The 22,267-nt window shown below is 43.6% G+C and overlaps 2 protein-coding genes and 1 long non-coding RNA gene across 3 annotated transcripts; all 3 read right to left on the bottom strand.

The window, feature by feature from the left end:
- Positions 1-8,788: 8,788 nt before the first annotated feature.
- Positions 8,789-10,708, bottom strand: LOC100839852 (leucine-rich repeat extensin-like protein 3). The gene is made up of 2 exons (XM_003576251.4): positions 10,284-10,708; positions 8,789-9,960 (listed from the first exon to the last, which is right to left on the bottom strand). The coding sequence occupies exons 1-2, from the start codon at positions 10,684-10,686 to the stop codon at positions 9,011-9,013; spliced, it is 1,353 nt and encodes a 450-aa protein (XP_003576299.3). The 5' UTR covers positions 10,687-10,708; the 3' UTR covers positions 8,789-9,010.
- Positions 10,709-14,160: 3,452 nt separating this feature from the next.
- Positions 14,161-16,296, bottom strand: LOC100831065 (bidirectional sugar transporter SWEET13). The gene is made up of 4 exons (XM_003576177.4): positions 16,018-16,296; positions 15,566-15,602; positions 14,981-15,473; positions 14,161-14,874 (listed from the first exon to the last, which is right to left on the bottom strand). Exons 1-4 carry the CDS (start codon positions 16,067-16,069, stop codon positions 14,578-14,580), a joined length of 879 nt encoding a protein of 292 aa, XP_003576225.1. The 5' UTR covers positions 16,070-16,296; the 3' UTR covers positions 14,161-14,577.
- A 4,342-nt stretch (positions 16,297-20,638) lies between these two features.
- LOC112272378 lies at positions 20,639-22,267 on the bottom strand. Its single transcript, XR_002966096.1, has 2 exons — positions 22,179-22,267; positions 20,639-22,091 (listed from the first exon to the last, which is right to left on the bottom strand). It is a non-coding gene; the product is annotated as an uncharacterized LOC112272378 (long non-coding RNA).

The raw sequence follows: 22,267 nt of genomic DNA, 5'->3' as shown, positions 1-22,267 counted from the left end.
GTGTTTCCGGTGGCAAAAGCCCTGGCGTCGCATCGGCGGTGCGGTGCAGTGCAGTGCATGGATCTGTGTGTGACAGGCATGCGATATGTGATGCGATGGAGCTGGAGACGACAGTTAATACGAGCGAACAAAGCTGTCAACGCTCCATCGCTGTCCTTTTTTCTTGGGATGTGAAGGGGCGTATAGACAGGGGGTGCCCAGGGTTATTGTTGGTAGTTGGTGTAGGGGCCTGGCGATACCTCGTCCACGTGTAGGGCATTTACATCTACGGTGGGATGCCGTGTCTGTTGCAGAGGAGAACTAGACTTGCAGAAATTCGTCCTGACAGAACAGTGTAACGCGTGCAAGCAGTCATGCGGTTTGCTTGCAGTTGTATTCAAGGGGGGCACCGTTTGCATTTGTGAAAACAATATCAACTGGCGTCCACCAGCAATGAATTTGCTAGCGTATTTTCGTACTATCAACTGAAGTAAACGAGACCCGGAATCGTCGGAAGAAGCAGAAACTGGTTTGCAAGGCCGGTCAATAAATTAGTATTTTCATAATTCTTGTCTTAAATTTATCTAAATATAAATGTATCTATTTCTAAAATGTCTGCGTACACGTAAAATTTGGACATAAAATTCACGAGTACTCGGTACAAACGCTAGCACGATCGAACCAACTTACTAGCCCTCAAAAATGTCACTCGAGATCCCTTTTCCCGTTGAACCAGCTGCGATAAAGTCCATCAGTAATGAGTGGTGAATAGCACATCAATCACGTCGCGCACGACCCCGTCTCCCCTGCTCGATCTCTCTCTTCGACAGGCATCAGCTTTCAGCTAGTTTACAGTAGCCTGCTAGGTAGGCGGCCTGGTGGAGCAAAGAAAAGGTAGATACGCATGGCCCGGTCTTGCGACGCAGAAGCAGGATCACGTACCACGCCGCCGTGCCATGGCAGCGCTAGCTAGGCTGTTGCTGGCCAGCCAGCTGCATGCTGCTGCTGCCCATTGGAAGGAGGGAGGGAGGAGAGGAGCTTGTGCGCTGCGGCTGCTCGCGAATCGACGCAGCCTTGGACAGAGGGGACGGGACGCTCGGCTGGACGGCTTGGATCGATCGACAGACAGGGGGACAGGCAGGGGTTGCCACATGTGTGCAAGTCGCGCCAGACGAGGCAAGACAGGCTGACCTCGGGACCCACACCGCACGGAACGAGACCCGAGTTAATTCCCCCTCGCTGTTTTACTCCCGTCTCTGCCCTAGGGATCAGGATAGCTAGCGCTATCAGCCAATTAAATTTGTACGGGATGTCCTGACGATTACTGTCTATTTTTCAATTGATTTTAAAATAGTTTTTCCAGCTGAGAATTATAGTCATTTGATTAAGATCAATCTTCGCAAATAGTATTAGTGATTAGATTCGACCGTTGTTAGCGTTGACTTTAGTTATTTCTGATTAGTCTTGAATATAGCAAAATCGTGATTTTTTTCATTGGTATAATTACATGCGCTCAATGACGGTGTTCGCATCACTTGGTGCAGGTGCACAGGGGCGGAGCCAGAAACTAAGAGCAGGGCTATTATACTGTATCAGACTTAAAAGAGTAATTAAAGAGAAGACGTCCGAGGCCAAATTTAAAAGTATTATAATTTACCAAAGGAAAAATTCTCAAGCCCCAGGCCGTGGCCACCCTAGCCTGGGGCTTGTCTCCGTCTTTGCAGGTGCAGACTCACGGAACTTGAAGCCACTGTGTCTCTGCATTTCGACGATTGGCAGATATAGTTTCAATTTATTTGATAGAAATGAAATGCAATCTAATTTTCATACGTGTATGCGTGTCCGGACAAAACGGTGACAAGTGATGGACCGGAGGGGACAATGTTAGATTAAAAAAAATCATGTTTGTTTGCTTGTTTAATGAAAGACAAATTTAAAAAGCAATGATTTTTAGAGAGGAATTAAGATTAGTTATAAGTGTGTAATTCTTTTTAAGAAGAAAGGAGACAATGTGACATAGGAGTCCAACAGAAATGAAATCACATGTCTCGATCGAACGGCAAACACCAAATGATCTAAAACTTCTACACTTATTACAAGTTCAGCAAAGGCCACAGCTGGAAAAAGTCCGAAGTTAAGAACTAACAAAAATATCAATCTCCGACTTCAAGACAGTGAGTCATGGGCCTCCGACCATACCAAGCATGGAACACTTCAACGGCAATTGTGGAAAGCTTGTTAGCAACAAACAGTGGCGGACCCAATTTTTCAAAATTGGGTGAAAAAACAGTGTATTTCAACATTGGGTGAGACAATACACTACAATTCTACTCCCTCCGTTTCTAAATACTTGTTGTGATTTTAGTGCACTGAATTTTGTACATTTTTTACTTATGATAAAAGAATTTCCAAATTTATTGGGTAGGACGGACCCCACCCAATCACCCGGCTGGGTCTGCCCTGGCAACAAACTTAAGCTTCCTCTTGCTAGTGCACTCCTGAAGTCCATCCCAATACAACAGCCAATGACATATAGGAAAGACAACGTTAATTGGGTCTTTGACTTGTTTCCTACTGAAATAAGAGGAATTACGAGCTTATCAAATGCCCCAACACTCAACAGCAGCACCACAGGCTATCAGGTTCCTAGTTTCTTGAACGATCCATAATCAAGTCACACAATTCCGTCAAGGATCGTGGCCCATTGTTGAGATCATATACACAACTTATCACAGTCCAACAGAATTTTTAAATGACACCGTGCTAGCCAAACAAGTTGGTTTCAAGGATACCCTGAAAGAGCCTCACTTATCTGTCAGAGGTGCTCAAACAACATCTCTTTTGAGGCCAAGGTGCAGGTGGTATCGTAAAAGAATAATTGTCATCGCCTAAGGTGTGTTCGCACATTTGGTGCCAAAATTGTAACTATGCTGCTTCTTGACATCCCCTCTCAATCTTGTACTCCCTCCGTCCCAGTGACAAAATATTACATGTATTTATATCTCTTTTGATTATAAATACATACACATTTTGATAAATTTGAGTCACTTAATATGTGATGGAGGAAGTAGTTATAATTCTGGTTGTTTTTTCATAAACTGGTGTAGGCTGGTTTTGTCCGTCGTAGTTTCTTAAAAGAACAAGTTGTAGTTGGTTTCTAAAATACAAAATAAAATCAAGAATTCCAGATCCAAACGACGATAGCCAAACAAGCTGCAAGTTTTATTTTCCTCAAATGTGCTGATGTAACGCTGAGCTAGCAATATGTGGTTAGGTTATTTTTTCGCTTAACGACGAATAGAAAAGGCCGATTTTAGAAAAAAATTACGCTCAACTTCAACTCAGGAAACGACGCTGCTTTGAAGACCGCTTTGGGGCGCCCGTGAGATCGTGAGTACAGTGGCTGCTACTCTTGCACGCGTCGACGTGCTCGGATGGTCCGACTACAGAAAAAGAGGCGGTGTCCGTCGTCCGATGCCTGCCTGTCTCAAAAGCTGCTACTATGTGCTTCGTGCAATTCCTTCTCCCGGTGGAAAAAAAGCTGAATAGTTAGCAGTAAAACCCTAATCAACCACATCTGTCAATCACATCGCCTAGCAGTAACTCCTACTAGTACTGTAGCATGCATGTGTTGATCAGTTTTTTTTTTGATCGGGTGCATGTGTTGATCAGTTGATAGCACGAGCAGTGCTAGCGATCTCTTCAAGATCTCTTGTACCAGCTGTGGACTGCGCCAGTTTCGCAGTGTATATATGTGCCTTAACAGAAAACGCAGAGTGTCAGACTGGCGACGTAGGTGTTTTTTAAGTATGCTTTTTCCAGAACGCACCTTCGTTAATTAGATCTTGCGCACAGACGTGCCGTATCTCAAGTTTCTTGGCCCAGAAATCAGACTGAACATGCGTTGTTTGGATTTTTAAAGTACCCAAGCGCAAGATGCGATGTACTATAGATGGGTGTACTTCTTTATCTTAAGTCCGGTGATGTCTCAGTTTGGGTCGGGGTGACACGAGGGTCTGGATGGATGACGCTAAGCTGATCGCATAATCATAGCTAGATGGGGGCAGAAGACTAGTACGGCAAGCAAGCATCCTTTCCCCCGCTGCCGGACCGATGCAAAAGCGTGAAGCAGCGAGAGAATCTTGTCAACTCACGTGTCCTTCAGCTTTCATCCAATGTCAATCACAAAGCATGTCTGAACGAACGCCAACACGGGTTATTATTTATACTACTAACAGTGTGCTCCCTGTCCACAGCAATGGCCTTTTTATTCGTACGGTAGGAAAACTGAAAAATCACAGATTACGATTGATGCCGATCTGATTACATGACTGTGGTTGCTGAACACAAGAAAAAAAATTATAATAAAAAGCTGAGTACCCGAAACATTTTCATATAAAATGTACCCCTCTGCCCTCTTATCGATAATAAGCAACAAGTGTCTCGGAGTTAGTATAATTTTGCACTTAGTACAAAATCTGAGTCACTTATTATGAATCGGAGGAAGTAGTTCAACAGAATTTTTATGATCTTTTTTTCATAAAATCGTTCAAATTATTTTATGAAAATCCTTTGAATCACAATGTCCTAAGAAAACGATTGGAACGGAAAGAACGGAAAGAGTAAACCAAAGATAATCATCCACGCATCACTTAAGCATAGCTACTGCTACAAGTCCTCAACTCTTCATCCATAGACAAAAACCATAAATCTCCTCCTGCACGGTTGCGTCCACGGGCCCACGGCACCACACGAGTCATATCCTCTGATCTGCAGTATTTCCGATCATTGTTAGGAAAGTAGCCTCTGATCTGCAAGGCCGTTGATGTCGACAAATGCACATGAAGTGAAAGTTTGACACGACATGAATTACTCTTCTTTCGACGACGAGCACATGCAAAAGTAGTAAGCCACGCGAGCTTGCGTCCACAGTATGACTGTAAGGCCTCTTTGATTAGCACGACCAAGATTTTTTTTTAAAGCAGAATAAAAGACACGGAAATATGATAGAAGTACACGTGCAATACAAATAATTGAAAAACATGAAGATTTACTAATCATTTGATTGATAGGAATATAAGAAACACATGAATCTTAATAAACATGGTCAAATTAATTCCAACCATATGAAAAATAAAGTTGTAACGTTATTACATCCTAAACACTCTTCTTTTTTATGCAAAGGAATCTAAAAGAGAAAAATCCTGCGATTTTTCTTTAAAACGGGATTGAATTCCACTTTTTACCCCACTAAAAAAGTTTTTGGCACATTTTACCATATTAAAAACATCCTTCTCTTTACCCCATTTAAGAATTTTTTGCCATAGTAAGATTTTTGGCCATCGTGACTAAGTGACCCCACATGCCAGGCCAACTCGTTGGAGGCGTATCTCCTAAATAAGATTATCGCCACAATTTAACTTTACCCAAAAATTTCAAAAGTCTATAGAATTTTGGAAATCGTTTCTGCACTATCTATATAAAAATTCATTGAACTTAGACAAATTTTGACAAAATAAATGTTTGATTTAAATTTTGTTTGAATCCTGATGATGTGATTCCACATGTCAGGCCTATGTGGCCACTCAATGTGGTCAGGCACGAGCAGGTGTGGTTTCACCAACTTGGGAACGGGCAATCCCTCCTTCAAATTTCAACAAAATGTCAAAAAATAATCAAAATTGAAGTGGGTACATAAATTTTACCTCAAATTTTTAAACTACTCCCTCTGTTCTTAAATATAAGAAATCCTATATGCGTGCTAAATCAAACTTCTTCGAGTTTTTTGACGGTTTGACCAAGTTTATAGAAAAATCTACTAAGATCTACAATATCAAATGAGTATATAGTATGAAAATATGTATAATGACATATTTAATAAAACTAAACTAATTTAGAATTCTATATTTTGGTAGATTTTTCCTTAAACTTTGTCAAATTTGAAGAAGTTTCACTTATGACAAAGGTACAACTTCTTATATTTAGGAACCGATGTAGTAGATTCAAACAAAATAAAATCATGACATTTTGCTGGTCGAAATCCATCTAAGTTCAGTGAATTTCGGCCAAGATAGTACAAAATAGTTTTCAAAATTTCATAATTTAATGACATTTGAAATTTTAGGGTTGCTAATTGTTTAAACCTTCGCCCGGAAGTGTATTCAAGAGACATGCCTTTGACTGGATGCGCCATGGAGACCTGATACGTGGGACAGCTCGGCAGGATGGTTGAAATCTTAAAAGTGGCAAAACAATGTCAAAAGTTTCTTAAACGGTGTAAAATGTGTCACAAACTTTCTTACGAGGGGTAAAATACCATCAACCGCATATAGCTAGTAGAACTAAAGTATTTGTTTTATGGTTTTTGTTACATTATAACCATAAAATAAGTTTTGAAGTCCCCTCTGTTGCCTATCCATAAGTCCAAGAATCTAGAAACGATTTCCACGGTCTTTCCTCGTTGCTTCATTACAACTAAACATGCTCTCCTAGAAGGCCATATAGTGAGCTTTGCAAACGAAAAATCCCGAGTTGAGTTCATCGCAGAGCATGACAACGAACTGGTGCTTAGCACAGTAGCAAAAAATCATACTCCATATGTAAACACTTCAACTTTCAGTTATCTATGATAAATATTTCATACCTGCAGGTATGCAGGTCAGAAGGTGAAACCTAATATTCTTTTCTCAATGGTTCAGATTACTTTGTCCCGGCCTCTTCTAAGAAACATTCCTGTACTTGCAGGGGCGGAGCTGGAACAGACGTGAACCTGATGCACACTTACTAGTCAACCTGATGCATTAGCCTTATTAAGCACATAGTTACCATTAAAAACTCTTTTTACCCTGATGAATGTGCATCAGGGTATGCCTATGCAGCTCCGCCCCTGTGTACTTGTTCCCTGAACACAATTCATCAAGCATAAGCGTGTACATCACAGTAGCGGTGACAATTTCTAAAGAAAGAACAGTTTGCAACCGTCTTGAGCTCAAAAAACCTGCTATCGTGACCACCTCCAATTGCTGAATCAATAACTGTCGACTTCATGTGAGGCTTGGCCAACGAAATAAAAATAAAATAGAATCCAAAATGGGAAAAAGATACAAGCATAATATAAGAATGAATTTTTCTAACCTCCTGAGAGGTTCTGCTGGACACATGGCAAGGGCAAACTCAGCATTTTCCTGGTGAACTCTTAATACCTGATAAGCAGTTCAGGCCAGCAAGCACCATGTATGGAAATCACACAACTGGTACACTGAAAAACTTTGGATCTCTTCTACTAAAGTCTATTAACATTAATCCATACTATGGAGTGTAGACATTCTATTAGGATTTTTGCACGTCCCATAGTGAAGAAATGCAATTTTCAGCTCCTTAAAATTACACAAGCTAATAAGAGAGAAAAAAAAATAGATCACAATCACATCAGCGATATTAGGGGTATTAGCACTATCCATGTTTTGGGGTATTATCATTATCCGTGTCGTACAAATCGTATTAGGTTCTTTGAACAATCCATCATGCAGAAATGCAACTTCCAACATTAGTAAATGATGCGTAATTAAGAACTAAAATAAGACAACATACGAAATCAGGGCGAGAATCAGTTGCTACTAGGACAACATGTCTATTTAGCTGGGCCTCAACATCCCAAATTATCATGAATCCTACCAATCCATCCATGATAACATAAAAACCCACACAACACAGCGAAAACATTATGTTTCGAACAACAAGGACTAACAGGGATAAAGAAACCGTGCTCAAGTAGTCAAATCATCGGCACAATACGATAACAATAAGATTGTACAACGAAGAACTAACATGCACAAAGAAACACACTTAGGTACTAGTAGTGAAAGCATCACCATATTGCAGCTGATTCACCCAAACAGCCAAAATAATCGTAGAACACGGTTACAACATAGTACAGTTCATCAGTACCTAAATGACTTCATAATAAGTTCAGAACCTCACAGACTAACTTAATAGCAAGATCACAGTATCATGCAGACATGGGTGGATCAACAACAGAGATGAACGCTGCCTAATTAATATATGAGTAAATTTCACGGAATCACACTTTTTGTGGCAACTGTCTCACAAAACCACGATTGTTTGTAATAATCTCACAAAACCCTAATCTCGATAATTAAGCTGGCTGATGGCGTTTCCGACAACCCAGGGCCACCAGTCAGATGTCACGTCATCTTCCCCACACAGTTTCGACGCCACGTCAGTTTCTAGCCGACCCAAGACATCACCAGCTGTCAGTAGAGCAAAGGCAGCTGACGTCCGTTTCTAGCCGACCCATGTCAGTTTCTAAGAATCATGAGGTCTAACCTCTTGGAAATTTTCTTTTGAAAGTTTCAATGCAACTTCTCTCTATCCCTCTCCTCTCTTACTCTAATTAAGTACCATATACTTCGTCCATTCCATAATATAAGGCACGCATGCATTTCAAGTTTTGCTTTGACCACCAATTAGACCAAAAAGATGTGAATTATCTCTTCCAAAAATTGTACCATCGAAAACTTCTTTCAGATATGAATCTAATGTATAGTTTTTATAACACATAATTCGTATTTTGTTAGTCTAATTGATGATTAAAGTTAGATCTCGAAATGCCTAGGCGGCTTATATTATGGAATGGAGGGAGTAATTTCCAAATTTCTGTATTTTTTCTATGTAGCACCCAAACACTTCTTTCAAGTAATTTCTATTTTTTTTATTCCTATACTTTTAAACATGTCATGGCATTTCAATCTTACATTTTTCCTATCCCTATGTTTTTGGACTCCTGCGATCCAAAGAAGCCCTCAGAGTTTCAAAAGTCGAACATCGCAGGTTTAGACATCCTAAAACTGCAAGACAGAATAAGTCATTTGCTTACATTCCAGAATATGTACTCACTTGCATGCAACCACAACGAACCAAACAGAAAAACGAATTCATATACCTAGTACATCATCATCTTTTTTTTTTACTAGCACGAGCAAAACATATTACTCCGTAATATTTACTGTAATTATGGAGCAGGAGTAGTTTTAGAAGAAGACCAGGTGGTTGGATCTTTCCTGGAACGCTTCAAAGGCGGAGGAGAAGGGGCAGAAGGACTCGTCGGAGGGAAGAAAGGTAACGGCGGGAAAGGCCAATGGAACGAAGGCGGCGGAGGCGGCGGCGGCGGCGGAGGAGGAGGAGGCGGTGGCGAATAAAACGACGGCAATGGTGGAAACGCAAACGGTGGCAGGTGCGGAAACGGCGGCAAGTTCGGGAACGGGAACGCAGGCGGTGGCGGCGGCGGGGGCGGAGACGGCGCCGAGAAAATCGGCGGCAGACGAGGGAACGGGAACGACGGCGGTGCCGGTGCCGGCGCCGGCGGCGTCCACGGCCAGGGCGGCAGGTTGAACGGGAACGCCGGCGGCGGCGGAGACGGCGGTGTGAAGAACGGGAACGGCGGGAATGGCGGCAGAGGGAACGGGAACGCCGGCGGCGGCGGCGTGAAGAAGGGGATGGGAGGGAACCATGGGCGCGGCGTGCAGAAGGGGATCGGCGGCCAGGGCCAGCGCGGGCAGTAGAACAGAGAATCGTTCAGCGCGGCGGGCTGTAGCGGGCCTCCGCCGTCGTCGTCGCACAGGCCAGGGCCCTTGTTGGGCCGCGGGCGGTAGTAGAGCGAGTTGAGGTTGTAGAGGCAGACGTTGGCGTTGGAGTTGGGCTCCTGGGCCTGCGTGGAGAAAGAGATGTGGCCCACGGTGGTGGTCAGGGCCGGCACGTTGCAGAGCGCGGAGGGGTTGTCCAGCACGGCGGCCCGGCAGAAGGAGACGGCGGCGGCGGCGGTGGTGCAGCCGACGCCGTCGATCGCCGGGATGTCCAGCTGGTACGCGCCGTAGCTGTTGGTGGTCTTCTCGGCTGTGATCTTGATCTCTTCTTTGGACGGGGAGTTTGCTCCGAACGTGCAGTCGATTCTTACTCTGACGCCTGACGAACAAAGGAAAGTTAGCTCAGAACTTGGGAGAAGTTTGCTGAAATGCGTGCAAATTCCGCGGGTTAAAATCTTGAGGTTAGTACAGTGGTAGCAGTGGGAAAAAAAATTTAATGCGCTCAATTTGTTCATAGAAACATTTTGCAGGTAACAAGTAAACAAACTCCAGTAGTATCAAGTTACAAGTACATTATGCACATGAATTTCAGACAGAAACAACTCTACTGGACAAGTAACAAGTAACCGATCCTGTGTTGTGTATACTTTGCACTTGCATTTGCAATAAACCTGGCATCTGCATACCAACGGAAGACCGTACCTGGCAAGAAGTAGCTGTGGTTGGAGAAGGAGCTGCGGGAGCACGCGTCACAGAACACCGTGCCCGTCACCGTCAGATTTGCGCCGCCGCCATGAGAGCTCTGGCATTCCGCACCTGGAAGAAGAAAAAGAAGAACAGGAACCAGCAGCACTTGCAACACAAGAAACGACATTGGCTTCGCCATCTTCGAACTTACTCCACTCCTGCCTGTTTTATATCCAGCGTAGGAGGTAGTAGGAGCCAAAGCGTTAGCCAGTAGTGGTTGGGAGATGATCGGAACCTGGAGGTCGAGGGCAATGAGCGCGCAATTTGAGTAGGGGCACGCTGAGGAAGAGAAAGGGACGGGGAGGGCCGACGACGCAAGCCTCCAACTCACATGGAACAAGCGCATGTGAAGAGGCATTCGGACCTTTCCTGCCTTCTATCGCAGCCGTGCTACCATTTAACAATGCGTACAGACTTTGGTTCCATCTCACGGGCTCGACCGACCCGTGACTGAAAGGTGCTCTCCGGTGTTCTCGATTCTGGAAGCGTCACGGCTTGGAATGTAGCAGTAGTACTGCCGCGAGAGAGCCACCGTCCACCGGGCAGCAACAGTGGGAAAGGAACCGATCGAAGGGTTCTCTGATGGGTTCATTCATTCCTGATTTCCTGTGCCTGATAAACAGAGGAGGTTGCGAGAGAAGATTTGCGTGCCGCGCCTTGGCCTTGTGCTCTGAATTGTTACACAGACCATCCGTGAATCCTCCGTCCTGCGGGATATATAGAGAGTGGGATGTTTCGGAAAACGGTGGGCTGTGCAATACCACCCAGGAATCGATGCCATTCACCATGACTCGTTCAGTAATAACTCTATGGATAATTGTCTGCAGATGTCCACACGCACACACACTTCAATAACGAGTCATCCATGAGAAGCTGTGGTTTATATGACCTCAAATTGATAGCGCTAGATTTATTTTCAAAAAAAAAAACTTGGTACTAAGATTTGCAGTTTCATATCTTAATGCCACATATTAATTAATAAAGTAATTCTTAATTAAAACCTTCTATTATGGAATAGGTTATTTTTGGATGCCATATCTTGATATTAATACTTAATTGATTAGGTTCAAAAAAGATGTGATGAAAATATAAAAACTTGGACAATGGATTTTTTTTTGTGAAGAAATCATATCTTAGTGAAGAGAAAGCTTTGTTTTCCTTTTATTTTCCAATTTTTATTGTCAGCTAGCTATTATCCTATGGGTCATTGTTCAGTAAATCATATAAAATGCTCAATATGCCCGTATAAAAATGTTGGCGTGTTCATATCAGGCCGGTGGGCGCTAAATCTCTGCAACCACTGGAGCTTGTGTCTGAATTGATCAATGAAGCAGACTGCTCGTGGAGGTCGGACTCTCCTTGCCGAGCATTTTTATGCTATGGACATCGAGCTTATTGGTAACATCCCGCTGAGTAATTGGCGCCAACATGATTTCTCGGCATGGCATTTTGAGAAGAAGGGCAAGTTCCCTGTTTTGTTCTGCTTATCATATGTTAGCGGAGACGAAGAAGCACAGGGAAGATTGCCATATGGCTGACAGTAAGCTTTGTCCTATTTGTCGGGGTGCGAACGATGACTGGCGGCATGCCCTAATCCACTGCAACATGGCTTGTTGTGTCTGGTCCTTGGTAGATGAGGATCTGTTGGAACATGTTATTGCTAGTGTGTCTCCTGGCGCGAGATCCTGGCTGGCAACTTTATTTGAAACCTGGAACCAGGAAAAGCTAACGAAGATCCTCTTTGGACTTTCATGATGAATAATTTCAAAGTCCACTATCAGCGTTTTCTGGATGATCTTCAGGTTCCAATGGAGAACAAGCCTTCTCCTGCACAACAGGTGCAGCGGTCTGTTGCTAAACTGAGATGGATCCCGCCTTTGACAGGCTTAGCGAAGGTTAATGCCGATGCTGTACTGTCCCGTTTTGGGCGCACAAGTGCAGTCGCTGCTGTCTGTCGGGGTGCTAGCGGAGAATTTCTGGGAACCTCTTCGGTCACCATTGATGGCCTCAACTCGCCGGAAATCCTTGAAGCCATTGCGTGCTGTGAAGCTCTGGCCTTGGCCACTGCTCTACACTTGAGATCGGTACAAGTTACTTCTAATTGCATGAACGTGGCCTGGTCAAGAATCTTCAAGAGGAAAACCTGTGTTCATATAGCTCCATTTCTAGAGAGTTCCAGGAGAGGAAGAAGAGGTTCGACGAGGTCCTTCTTTCTCATGAGAAGCGAGAGACCAACATTGATGCCCACAATCTCTTCAAAGCCGCGTCCACTCTTGCTGCTGGACACCGGGTGTGGCTTATAGATACCCCTGATATCTCTTGTATTCCAACATTTGTGTTAAGCTAATAAAGTAGGGTATTTCGCTAAAAAAATTATAAAAATGTTTCGCGTCGTTGTATGGTTCCCGCATATAGGGCTTCAGAGATTCCGAATTGCCCCAGCTTCGCTTGTCACATATAATGACCTGCATAATGGATCTCTACATCACTACTAGAAACTAGAGTTTTCCCTAGACACAAATACCCTAGGTGAAAGGCAAAAAACCATAGGTAAAGGCTTTACCTAGCCATTGCTCTAGGTAAAGGATACTAGGGACAGTATAGTCGGTAAACACTTGTTTACCTAGGGGCAAACTGACAAGCTCTAGGAAAACATTACTTTACCTAGTGACACATGCTCTAGGGAAAGTTCCAGCTGGATGTTCATGCCAGCATGTAAAGCAGATTTCCTTAGGGTGTTTTGGCTCTCGGGAAAGGTTGTGGGGCCCTTTGTCCTTCGACATTACCAGGTCAGTCATCTTTCCTAGAGGATTTTTATCTTTATCTTTACACTTATAAAGATCTGAATTGGTGGTCGCGAGTTCACTTCAACAAATTGACACTCATTTTATACGTATCATGATCTTTTGACTATTCTTGATTGGTTTTGATGACTTTCAAGATGAAAAAAATTCAAAAATAATATTTTGAGATAATTCTTATTTAAGAGAAATTATAAAAAATATGAGCCACAGCCACAGATTCTTAATCTCGTAGAAAACTCAGATTCTTAATCTCGTAGCAAAGCACGGACATTTAGCTATTAGGGACACATTATGTCCTTGATGGAGGGAGTAGGAAACTAACAAAGATTAATCCTCTGTTTAAGAATAAAACTGATGCAAAGGAAACACAACAATATATATCAAATATGCTTGGACTACTACAGAAATAGGCGACTCACTAAGTAGGTAACTGAATCTACCGTTTTTTCACCTACTAAATTGTTTTGGTGGGAACTCACGGGACATGATACAAGAAGGTGGGAGACTCACGCGTGAGTTGGTTAGTGATCTCAAAAAGATAGTGCGAAACAAAGTTCGACGAAAGAACGTACGTCTTTCAGCGGGCTATACATCAAGGTGGAACGGCGTTTGATAGAAGACAAAGAAACAATTATAATGATTTTTCTGGAAACTAGAAAGCAATTAACCAAACCAACAATCCCCGCCAAAAAAAAAGTAATTTGGACGAAAACGTACGTATATATGCCACTGCCACATGGCAGCGCGTAAGCCCGTTCACAAATTAAGCAGGCAGTGTGCATGTGCGCGCGGCAACAACAAAGCTCAGGACGGCTCAGGTTGCGTGCCTATTAGATCACTCTTGGACCACGTGCGCCGCTTTGCATGCTTTCCGGCCCTTGATCTATGCTTCTATATATCTCTGTAAACGTCATCGCAAACAAGTTAAACACGGCAAAAAATCCTCGTGTGTGTGCACAATACGAGATGATATATAGATCAGATCGTGACATGCATGCATGCAGTAGTGCGTGAAATCACATAAGGTATAATTAATTAAAACGATTTCATTTTATTATAAAACGTTTACACGTACAATTTGAACTCCAACGACAGGTAAGAATACATGCATCCACCGTCGATCGATGGAAATGAATACGACACAGACACAGCAGCAGTAATCAAACACAGACCGAGACCTCTCTCTCCCTTCCCCCATGATTATTAGCTAGGTTCAGCCACTCTCATGCATGCAAGCATGATCGGCCTAGCTAACTAATAGGGAAATTAACTAATTAATAATCATCAATAATTAATAGCTCCTTAATTCAGTCTATACCCGGGACGGACTGGAGCTAGCTAGCATATATTCCCGGCTGCATGTGCGAATATTAAAGCCTGCATGCATGCATGACTTGTGCATGGGCCATGCATGATGCATGCAGACACGTGGATCATATCTGGAGCTAGACCACCTCGACAGTCGCAGGACGAGCCGTAGGATCCACCAGCGGACGGTCAACGCCGGCCGCGCAGCTCTTGGGCAGGGCTTTGACCTCGACCGGGTACACCTCGGAGCCGCAGTTCTTATTATCGGGTGTGGCGCCGCCGCCGAGCTTTGCCATGTTGACCACGACGTGCTCCTCCGCCGCCGGCAGCTTCCCCTCCTTCCCGTCGCCGCGCACTATCGGCGTCTTGTTCATGTAGAACATGTACAGCGCCATCTGGACCACCCCGAAGGAGAACCCAAGAATGTTCGGCAGCTGCAAATTTATTAAGTTTTCAATATATATACACAGAAAAAATGTCACTGATCGATCGATGCAGAGGCGGGGGTATATATATAATATGATTTTTTCTTCTTCTTACCGCGACGTATTTGTCCTTGATGAGAAGGCCGTAGAGGAACCAGACGACGGCGCTAAGGGTGAGGGAGAGGGAGAGGGAGAAGGGCATGTACTCGACGCTCCGGGTCTTGATGACGCGGCCGATGATGCTGAGCGGGGCGACGAAGACGCTGACGGAGAAGGCGACGCAGATCCAGCCGAGGGAGACGACGCGCTTCTCGCCGTGGGCGAGGAAGAGCGTGCAGAAGAGGATGACGCCGAAGACGCCGCCGTTGAGGAGGAGCATGATCTTGGCCGTGAACAGCTTGGCCTTCCTGGGCGCGTACACAAAGTACATGACCACGTAGATGGTCTCGATCACGCAGCCCGCCGCGTTGATGGTGATCAGGAGGCTCTCGTTGCTCTTCACCAGCGCGTAGTAGATCCACAGCATCGCGCTGAAGAGCGCCACCACGTACGGGACCGACTGGAATCCCTCCGTCGACTTGCTCTTGTAGATACGGATAAACGTCGGTCTGTGATAAATCAGCGGTAATTAATTGATTGATCTTTAAGAAGATATTATTAGATGGTTAGCATTTAAGATCAAGTGAGAATCGCCGCTTACATTGGGGCCAGGTAGCTCATGAAGGAGATGACGTTGCCTGCAAGGGCCAAAAAGAAATGGGCGCTAAGGTTAGGCGTTTGAAAAGGGTAGCAAAGCTGATAAAAAAAAAGTTGAGAACTGGACACGTTACATCTTTTTCTCCTAAGCTTTGCCTTCTTTTTTGCGAGCAAAGATAGGAGATTTGCTTTACCCTTTTTTTATGGTGTTATTGGTGCATCTATGATGTATTCAGTACTAGACTAATTAATCAATCAATGGCAAGATAGATACATATGCTGCAAAGGACGACCGGTTATGGTGACACAAAGTGCAACCCCACTAGCTAGCTAGGTGGCTACTATCAACTGTAAAAGAATGATCATATATATGCTTGCGATGAAAAGGAAAACAAGAGATGGTAACTCAGAGGGAGGCATCGACGATCGATCTCTTCTCTGGGATGAGTATTATACCTAGAAGGCCAAAGGCGAATGCCCAGGGGTGTTCCAGAGATAGGCCAGCCATTGTGATACAAAGGTTGCAAACTTCACAACAAAGCTTGACAAAATGAATGGACACTGGCTCGTAAGCTGAGAGTCTTGCTGTTGTTTGGAACTTCTCCCTGTCTGTCTCTAACCCTAGACCCCGTGGAGGGACGAAGGGAGAGCTGTAGGGAGGAGTATTCTGTGTTGGCTCAAACTCTTGCAGGAGTAAGCAGGTTCTGGGGGGCTTTATATAGGCTCAAGCTAGGTGCCAGATATGCCCATTGGTGTGTGCAACCTCTCCACACACATACTTATAGCGACAGCATTAATCATGGAACTGGGAAATCACTTCTTTTTATTGCTTTGTGAAAAGCTTTTTGGCCCTGCATAAATCAAGCACTATCAACTAATGTACTTTATTTAATGGAGATAACCATAGAAAATCGAAAAAGGTTAGAGCTTTTTTTTAGCAGACTTTAGTGCATAATTGCATCGGTTGGTGAATCGTTGTACACTCTTAATTGTCCTGCGCTGCCCGTGGATCTCTAGCTGCGACCTTCACGCTTTAGTATTTGGAAGCGGCCGGTAATAGCTAGCCGCCTAAAACAGAAAATCACATGAAGATATTCCTTTTTTTCTGCGAGTACACATGAAGATATTTCAATACACCTGTACCTCAACGGAGGTACTGAAAAGGTTTTCATTTCTGGAGACACATTTAATTTGGTTTTGTTACAGGAAAGTTGTCTATTTTTAAGTTATAGAGATTTGTCGACACGCTGGCCATCAGATCTTAAGCCATCAACAGCACGCGGGAGATAAAGGGAGTGGGGATGCATCCAGAACTTAATCCAACGGATCTGGTGCGTCGCCTAGATTTGAGATTTTTGCTTAAAGGTGAAATGCCTGAGACATAGCCATACCTTTTAATCTGGCAAATTTTACGGACCTAATACTCTATTGTATCCAAACATTGTACTAGGCAATGGCAGTATAGATTTTCCGCATGCAAGTCGAGGCACAGGCGCACAACAAGACTAAATATAGCTTAATTAGTTTGTAGAAACTATAAACCAGAACCCTTTTTCTAATGCATTACAATTTTACATGTGTTTTCTGATAATCTTTTTTTAGATGATACTTCATACGTCCACATTAGGCTACTTACTCCTTTCCACGAAACAACTCACATAGGTTTTTCTGGTTTGTTCTAAAATATAACTCGATTTTCTCTTAGCTCCCGCATCCGGCCAATAACAGTTCACATCCATTTAGTGTTAATCCAATATGTCTGGTCAGACATCAGAAACGAGAGCTGTCTTGATCAAGTGCACAAATCTATATGAGTGTTTTGCGGAATGGATGAAGTACTAAGGACTGTCACTTTATCTCTCTGCCAGCAGAGTGCAATTTCCTGATGGAAAACATCCCACTCCAGGCGACTCACCAAGTCCATCCAATCATTTTGCTTTTACCGGAAGAGGTGCTAACGATGGCTGCCAAAACAGAACGTGGTTCCAGCACTTGAAGAGCGAACGATCGAAGTAATTCTGTACCAAATAGAGTTTTTCTATTGCTTGAGTAACTATAGAGCGAGAGAGGAGATTGCTTGCACGAACAAAAAAGTTTACAAATGTGTATAAGATCGTCATTCGACACACACAAAAAAGCTCCTCGCCTTTCCAATTGTATTCAATCAGCTTCTAATCGTTTAATTAGTAGCATTTTCACGTGCAACAAACGTGCCACGTATCATCTTACGTCTATAGTTTCGGAAAATGTCTTTGCTTCTCTCGGTTCTCCTCTGACCTCATTTGGCGCATGCATGCAGTTAGTGGAGCTCTTCTTTGCTTTATAACGCTTAATTTCCATTCAACATATCATGATTAGCACACACAAAGCAAGAGCATCACCGGTATCATAAGCATATATAGTAACTTGATCATGTGTGTGTGTGTGTATAACAAGGATTGCGTGCTCAGGTTTACTGGAAACATCGACCGTCAGCAGTTGGAACGATTAAGAATTCGACAAACTTGTGCGTTAATCTGTGACCCATCGACCCACGATTGGATGCTAGTTAAAGTGGTTGATTAAGAACAGAGGCCTAGTGATCGAGGTAGGGGTAGCAAAGAACGGCTGATTATGAAGTAGCTCTCTCTTTTGGGAAAAGGCGAGGAGGATGTGATCAATGTCCACTGAATTTTTTGATCGCCACCACCTTTGCCACAGATTTCACCAGGATGGTGCATGTTGATTGCATACGTGTGTTTCATATGATATTAATGGTTAACACAACTTTCTCTTTGTGTATGTGCATGTGAAAGCCATAGACCTATATAACTTAACTGATCAGACTATATGAGGTACGGTAACCGTGTTTCTAGGAGATTTCGCGGAAATTTCTTGTGGAACTGATTGACCTCACCTGACAAATCTAGTGCATAGTAGTGTCGTGTGACCCTCCTCACTTCCAAGCAGCTTAATTGGGCGCTGATTTGTGAGTCTGCGCGCGATGTGTCTGCGTATGAGATGTACATTGGAATTTTGTACAAATTTGGGTTTAGCAATGGAATGGTGAAATTAGTCGATATGACAAGAGAATAATTTCGTGCTCAAAGTTTTTTGACAAAATATCGTCTTTCAAACCCAAATTTCAAGCACAAAAAAAAATCCTCTATGTCAAGAATGTTAAACCCCACGTTGACACGGCTGTAAATCACCAAAAAAATTGACAATTAAAATTTTCTCAGAGAGCTAAAACGTCAAGGGATCACTCAAAATCGAAGAAAAATACTCCCTCTGATCCATATTAGTTGTCGAAATATTACATGTATTTAGACGATTTTTAGACATAGATACATCCATTTTTTGGGCAAATTTGAGACAATTAATATTGATCGGAGGGAGTATCTTTTTCACATCTCAAAAACGTTGCTAACTTTTCTCTAGAAATTTAAAAATAAATAAATAGTAGATCTGCATCCAATAATCATTTAAAACCCACAGAAAAAGTGTGGAACAAGTTATGCCAGAAGACAAAAAAGAAATGCATGTGACTTTTGGTCACTCACATGTGGGGTCTGTCCACAGTAGGAGGTCCCATTAATTTGCCGGCGACCCAATTCACCGTGCAGCAAGTCAGAGAGTCGCTGGCATAATTTGGTTTTGGGTTATGATCGCTTAATTAATGCACGTTGGCGGCTCAACTTTGTGCGGACGACATCCCATCAGAACTCTGGTTCGAGCAACAGCCGAGGCTGCTCTGCTCCTAAAAACGTGTGTTATATATAAACTGTTTTGAGAGTTACAGTAGTAACAGTGCATCGATCAACGCGCCTATCTGCAGAAATTTCTTCGACACTTCACAGACGTTACCGCGCTTCGATTAGTCGGCACCAACAGATAGCAAAAGAGGTGTGGCGGGACGGGATACGACTTCCTTTTTGAAGCCTTCCTCGATGGTCCACCAAAAACGAATGGATGGTTCCCCGTGTAGGGGCTGGATGTGCAACGGATTTTAAATCGGAAACGTCGCAACTTTAGATACATGCATAGAGGGATCTTTGGACCAAAGCACTCACGCGTACCTCAAATTTGCGTTGTTCACTTGGAGCGTGAGATCCGTTTCGGGCTTTGAGATTTTATCTTGGTCCGCTCTTTGAAAATTCATTTTTTTTCTTTATTTTGGCCCGCTCTTTGAAATTCATTTTTTTTTCTTACTACTTCGACAGTGGCTCACTTCGTCAAGAGAACAATCTCAGTACTAGTACTTTTTTTCTTTTCATGGCGATGGCAGTAATAGGAGTGTAGCAGTACTTAATCGCCTATGGATACATGTAGCTATAAAGGCTACACATATAAGCAATCATATACACGAACGTCATGCATGTATGGTTGAGATCGTCCTGTAGGTAGTCAAACAAGTCATGCCATATAGAATGGCAACAAAAGGAACCTTTTGAGATTCACCGTAGGTTGAAAGAATCTTTCCTTGAAAAGAAGTTAACCATTTGCCTACCTCATTCCATATTTTTTTAGCACGCTCTAGCTTAATAATTCCGTTCGGTACTACCAGTTAAGAAGATTCCTCTGACTGCGACGCTGCTTGATCGAGCACATTCACTACAAAAGGGGGAACCCTTTAATTTATTTCCTGTATGTTCACCGCCGTTCTTTTACGATTATTTTGTAGTCTGCAGCAAGTTGGTCTTGTGCCGGAATGTGGACCGTACGTACATATCGATTCCATATCTACAGGTGCTCGCGCGGCTGTTAGGCTTACGAGGGCATCTTCAAAGTCTACGTGTTAGGTTCTAAGTTAAAATGCCCAGTTTATGTATACCAAAGCCATATTATAGGAATGCTCCAATAGGCAATAGATTGTATCTTAGTTGTCTAATGAGAGGTGGGACAATATACATAGTTGTTCTCTCGTTCTTTCTTGGAACTTATATATGTTCATGGGTTGTATCTTAATCCAACCTTCCTCGCTTTCTTAATTTAATATGTGCACGTCATCTAAGGCTTCTACACGGCAAATTTACCGACAACTATCTTACAACAATTGAAGATGGAACAGTTATGTGTTTGTGTCTTGAAATCACGATTGCGGTTGGAATGGAATCAATTTAAAAACATAAGCGTACAGCATGCATGCACTACTAAAGACCACTTATGTTGGAAGGCAAGGCCCAAAAACTTCATTTGTGACACTCTGGCTCGGACATTTGGCTTGGCGAGGAGTCACCACATGGGGAGGACGACTTTGCTCCAATGACTTCTTCATCGTCGAGTCCTTGGTTCCGATCACATACTCCATGTGGCCTAGACTTGGCGCTGCGTGATGGTCTACCCGCGATCGATTTCCGGGTCGCCTCCACCTCTCGCGGTCTTTTTATCGCCTCTGCCTCTTGCAGTCTCCCTTGTCGGCTCCTGGAGACCAAGGGAAGACAAATTGAGAGGGGAGAGCTCCCGATTAAGTCCGCTCACCTCTAGAAACCATGGCATTGCCAGAACACATGTGTGGACTTGCCGCTATGAGCACAGTAGAAGGGCCACCACGAGCCATGAGAAGTGGAGAGGAGTGTCCACGACATGGGTGGAATGGGAGAGGAGGAGGAGGTCAGTTGACGCGTGGGTAGAAGGGACATGAATAAAATTTTCGCAAAAGTGTTGGTGGAAGGGAGAAAATGGTCATTTTGTTAGCGTGCTCGCGGCCAGACGGGCAGTAATGGTGGTGACAAAATTGGCACACAAATAGTGGGCGCATTGATGCTATGAAGATGATCGTCAGCAGCCGGCAACTTTTTAATTGGCTAGGGCATTGAAGGCGCGTGCTAATTCAGGCAAGGCGAGCGGTAAGGACGCAAGGCCAAAGCGGCCTGGGTCCACGTGTGTAAGAGGGAACACCGCAGGTTGAGACATTGGCATGAGGGCTGTAAGCTTATAGCCGGTCCACATGTAAGGTTTTAGGCGGTCTCACTCATGTCAGGAATTCGATCAGCTCAGGAACGATCAACGTGTGGGCATTTTCGAGGTTGGTATATGGACGAATGTGGGAGAAAGCGGAGCAAAGCTACGGAAAAAACTAAGTAGTGCTAACGAAGTGGGGGTGGGGGGTGGGCCTTATTTGAATAGGTCCAAAACCAGTTTAAACATGGTGAAAATTGTTTGACATAATTTAAAAAATATATGAAACTTATTTGAAGTAGAATTTCCATATCTTCCATTATATCCCTTCTCGTAGCGGTTTCCTCTTCCTAACCCCCTCTCCTCTTAGATTGATCATGCGCTGCCTCCCAGCCCCCGCTCTCCTCTTATCTCGGATCTTCTGTGCCGGAAATATATAGTCTTTCTCGACCCATGGACTCTGGCACTCTCTTAGATCATGCCGGTTTGTGTTGCAGTACTCCAGGTTATGACTGCTGTGTATCTTCCTTGACCCTCTAGAGATAGAAGGTAACAAATTAGAAGAGGACTGCATAAGGATTGTATCAGTATGATATTGGAGCATCAATATATATGGGACTGGGGCCCAAGGACTATTCAGCTAACCGCCGCTACACAATAAAATAATGTCCTGTCATTGGCAATAGACAGTACGATGATTTGGATTTAGATTGAATCAATTGCTCGAAAGTGCTTACCACATTAACATCCATTAACACACATCTTGATCAACTTTTGTGTGCTTATGAAACGGATGAGGCATAACTGGCTCCGCTGGAGAATGTGC

The sequence above is a fragment of the Brachypodium distachyon genome, chromosome 4 (assembly GCF_000005505.3).
Source record: "Brachypodium distachyon strain Bd21 chromosome 4, Brachypodium_distachyon_v3.0, whole genome shotgun sequence".
NCBI lineage: Eukaryota > Viridiplantae > Streptophyta > Magnoliopsida > Poales > Poaceae > Brachypodium > Brachypodium distachyon.
This window is presented reverse-complemented; position numbering and strand designations above follow the sequence as displayed.

Coding starts and splice junctions, on each gene's coding strand:
- LOC100839852 (XM_003576251.4), bottom strand. CDS start 10,686: ATGCCTCTTCACATGCGCTTGTTCCATGTGAGTTGGAGGCTTGCGTCG. Junction 9,961..10,283: donor CCACAGCTACTTCTTGCCAG/GTACGGTCTTCC, acceptor TTTGTTCGTCAG/GCGTCAGAGTAAGAATCGAC.
- LOC100831065 (XM_003576177.4), bottom strand. CDS start 16,069: ATGGCTGGCCTATCTCTGGAACACCCCTGGGCATTCGCCTTTGGCCTT. Junction 15,474..15,565: donor ATGAGCTACCTGGCCCCAAT/GTAAGCGGCGAT, acceptor GATTTATCACAG/ACCGACGTTTATCCGTATCT. Junction 14,875..14,980: donor TCAAGGACAAATACGTCGCG/GTAAGAAGAAGA, acceptor ATAAATTTGCAG/CTGCCGAACATTCTTGGGTT.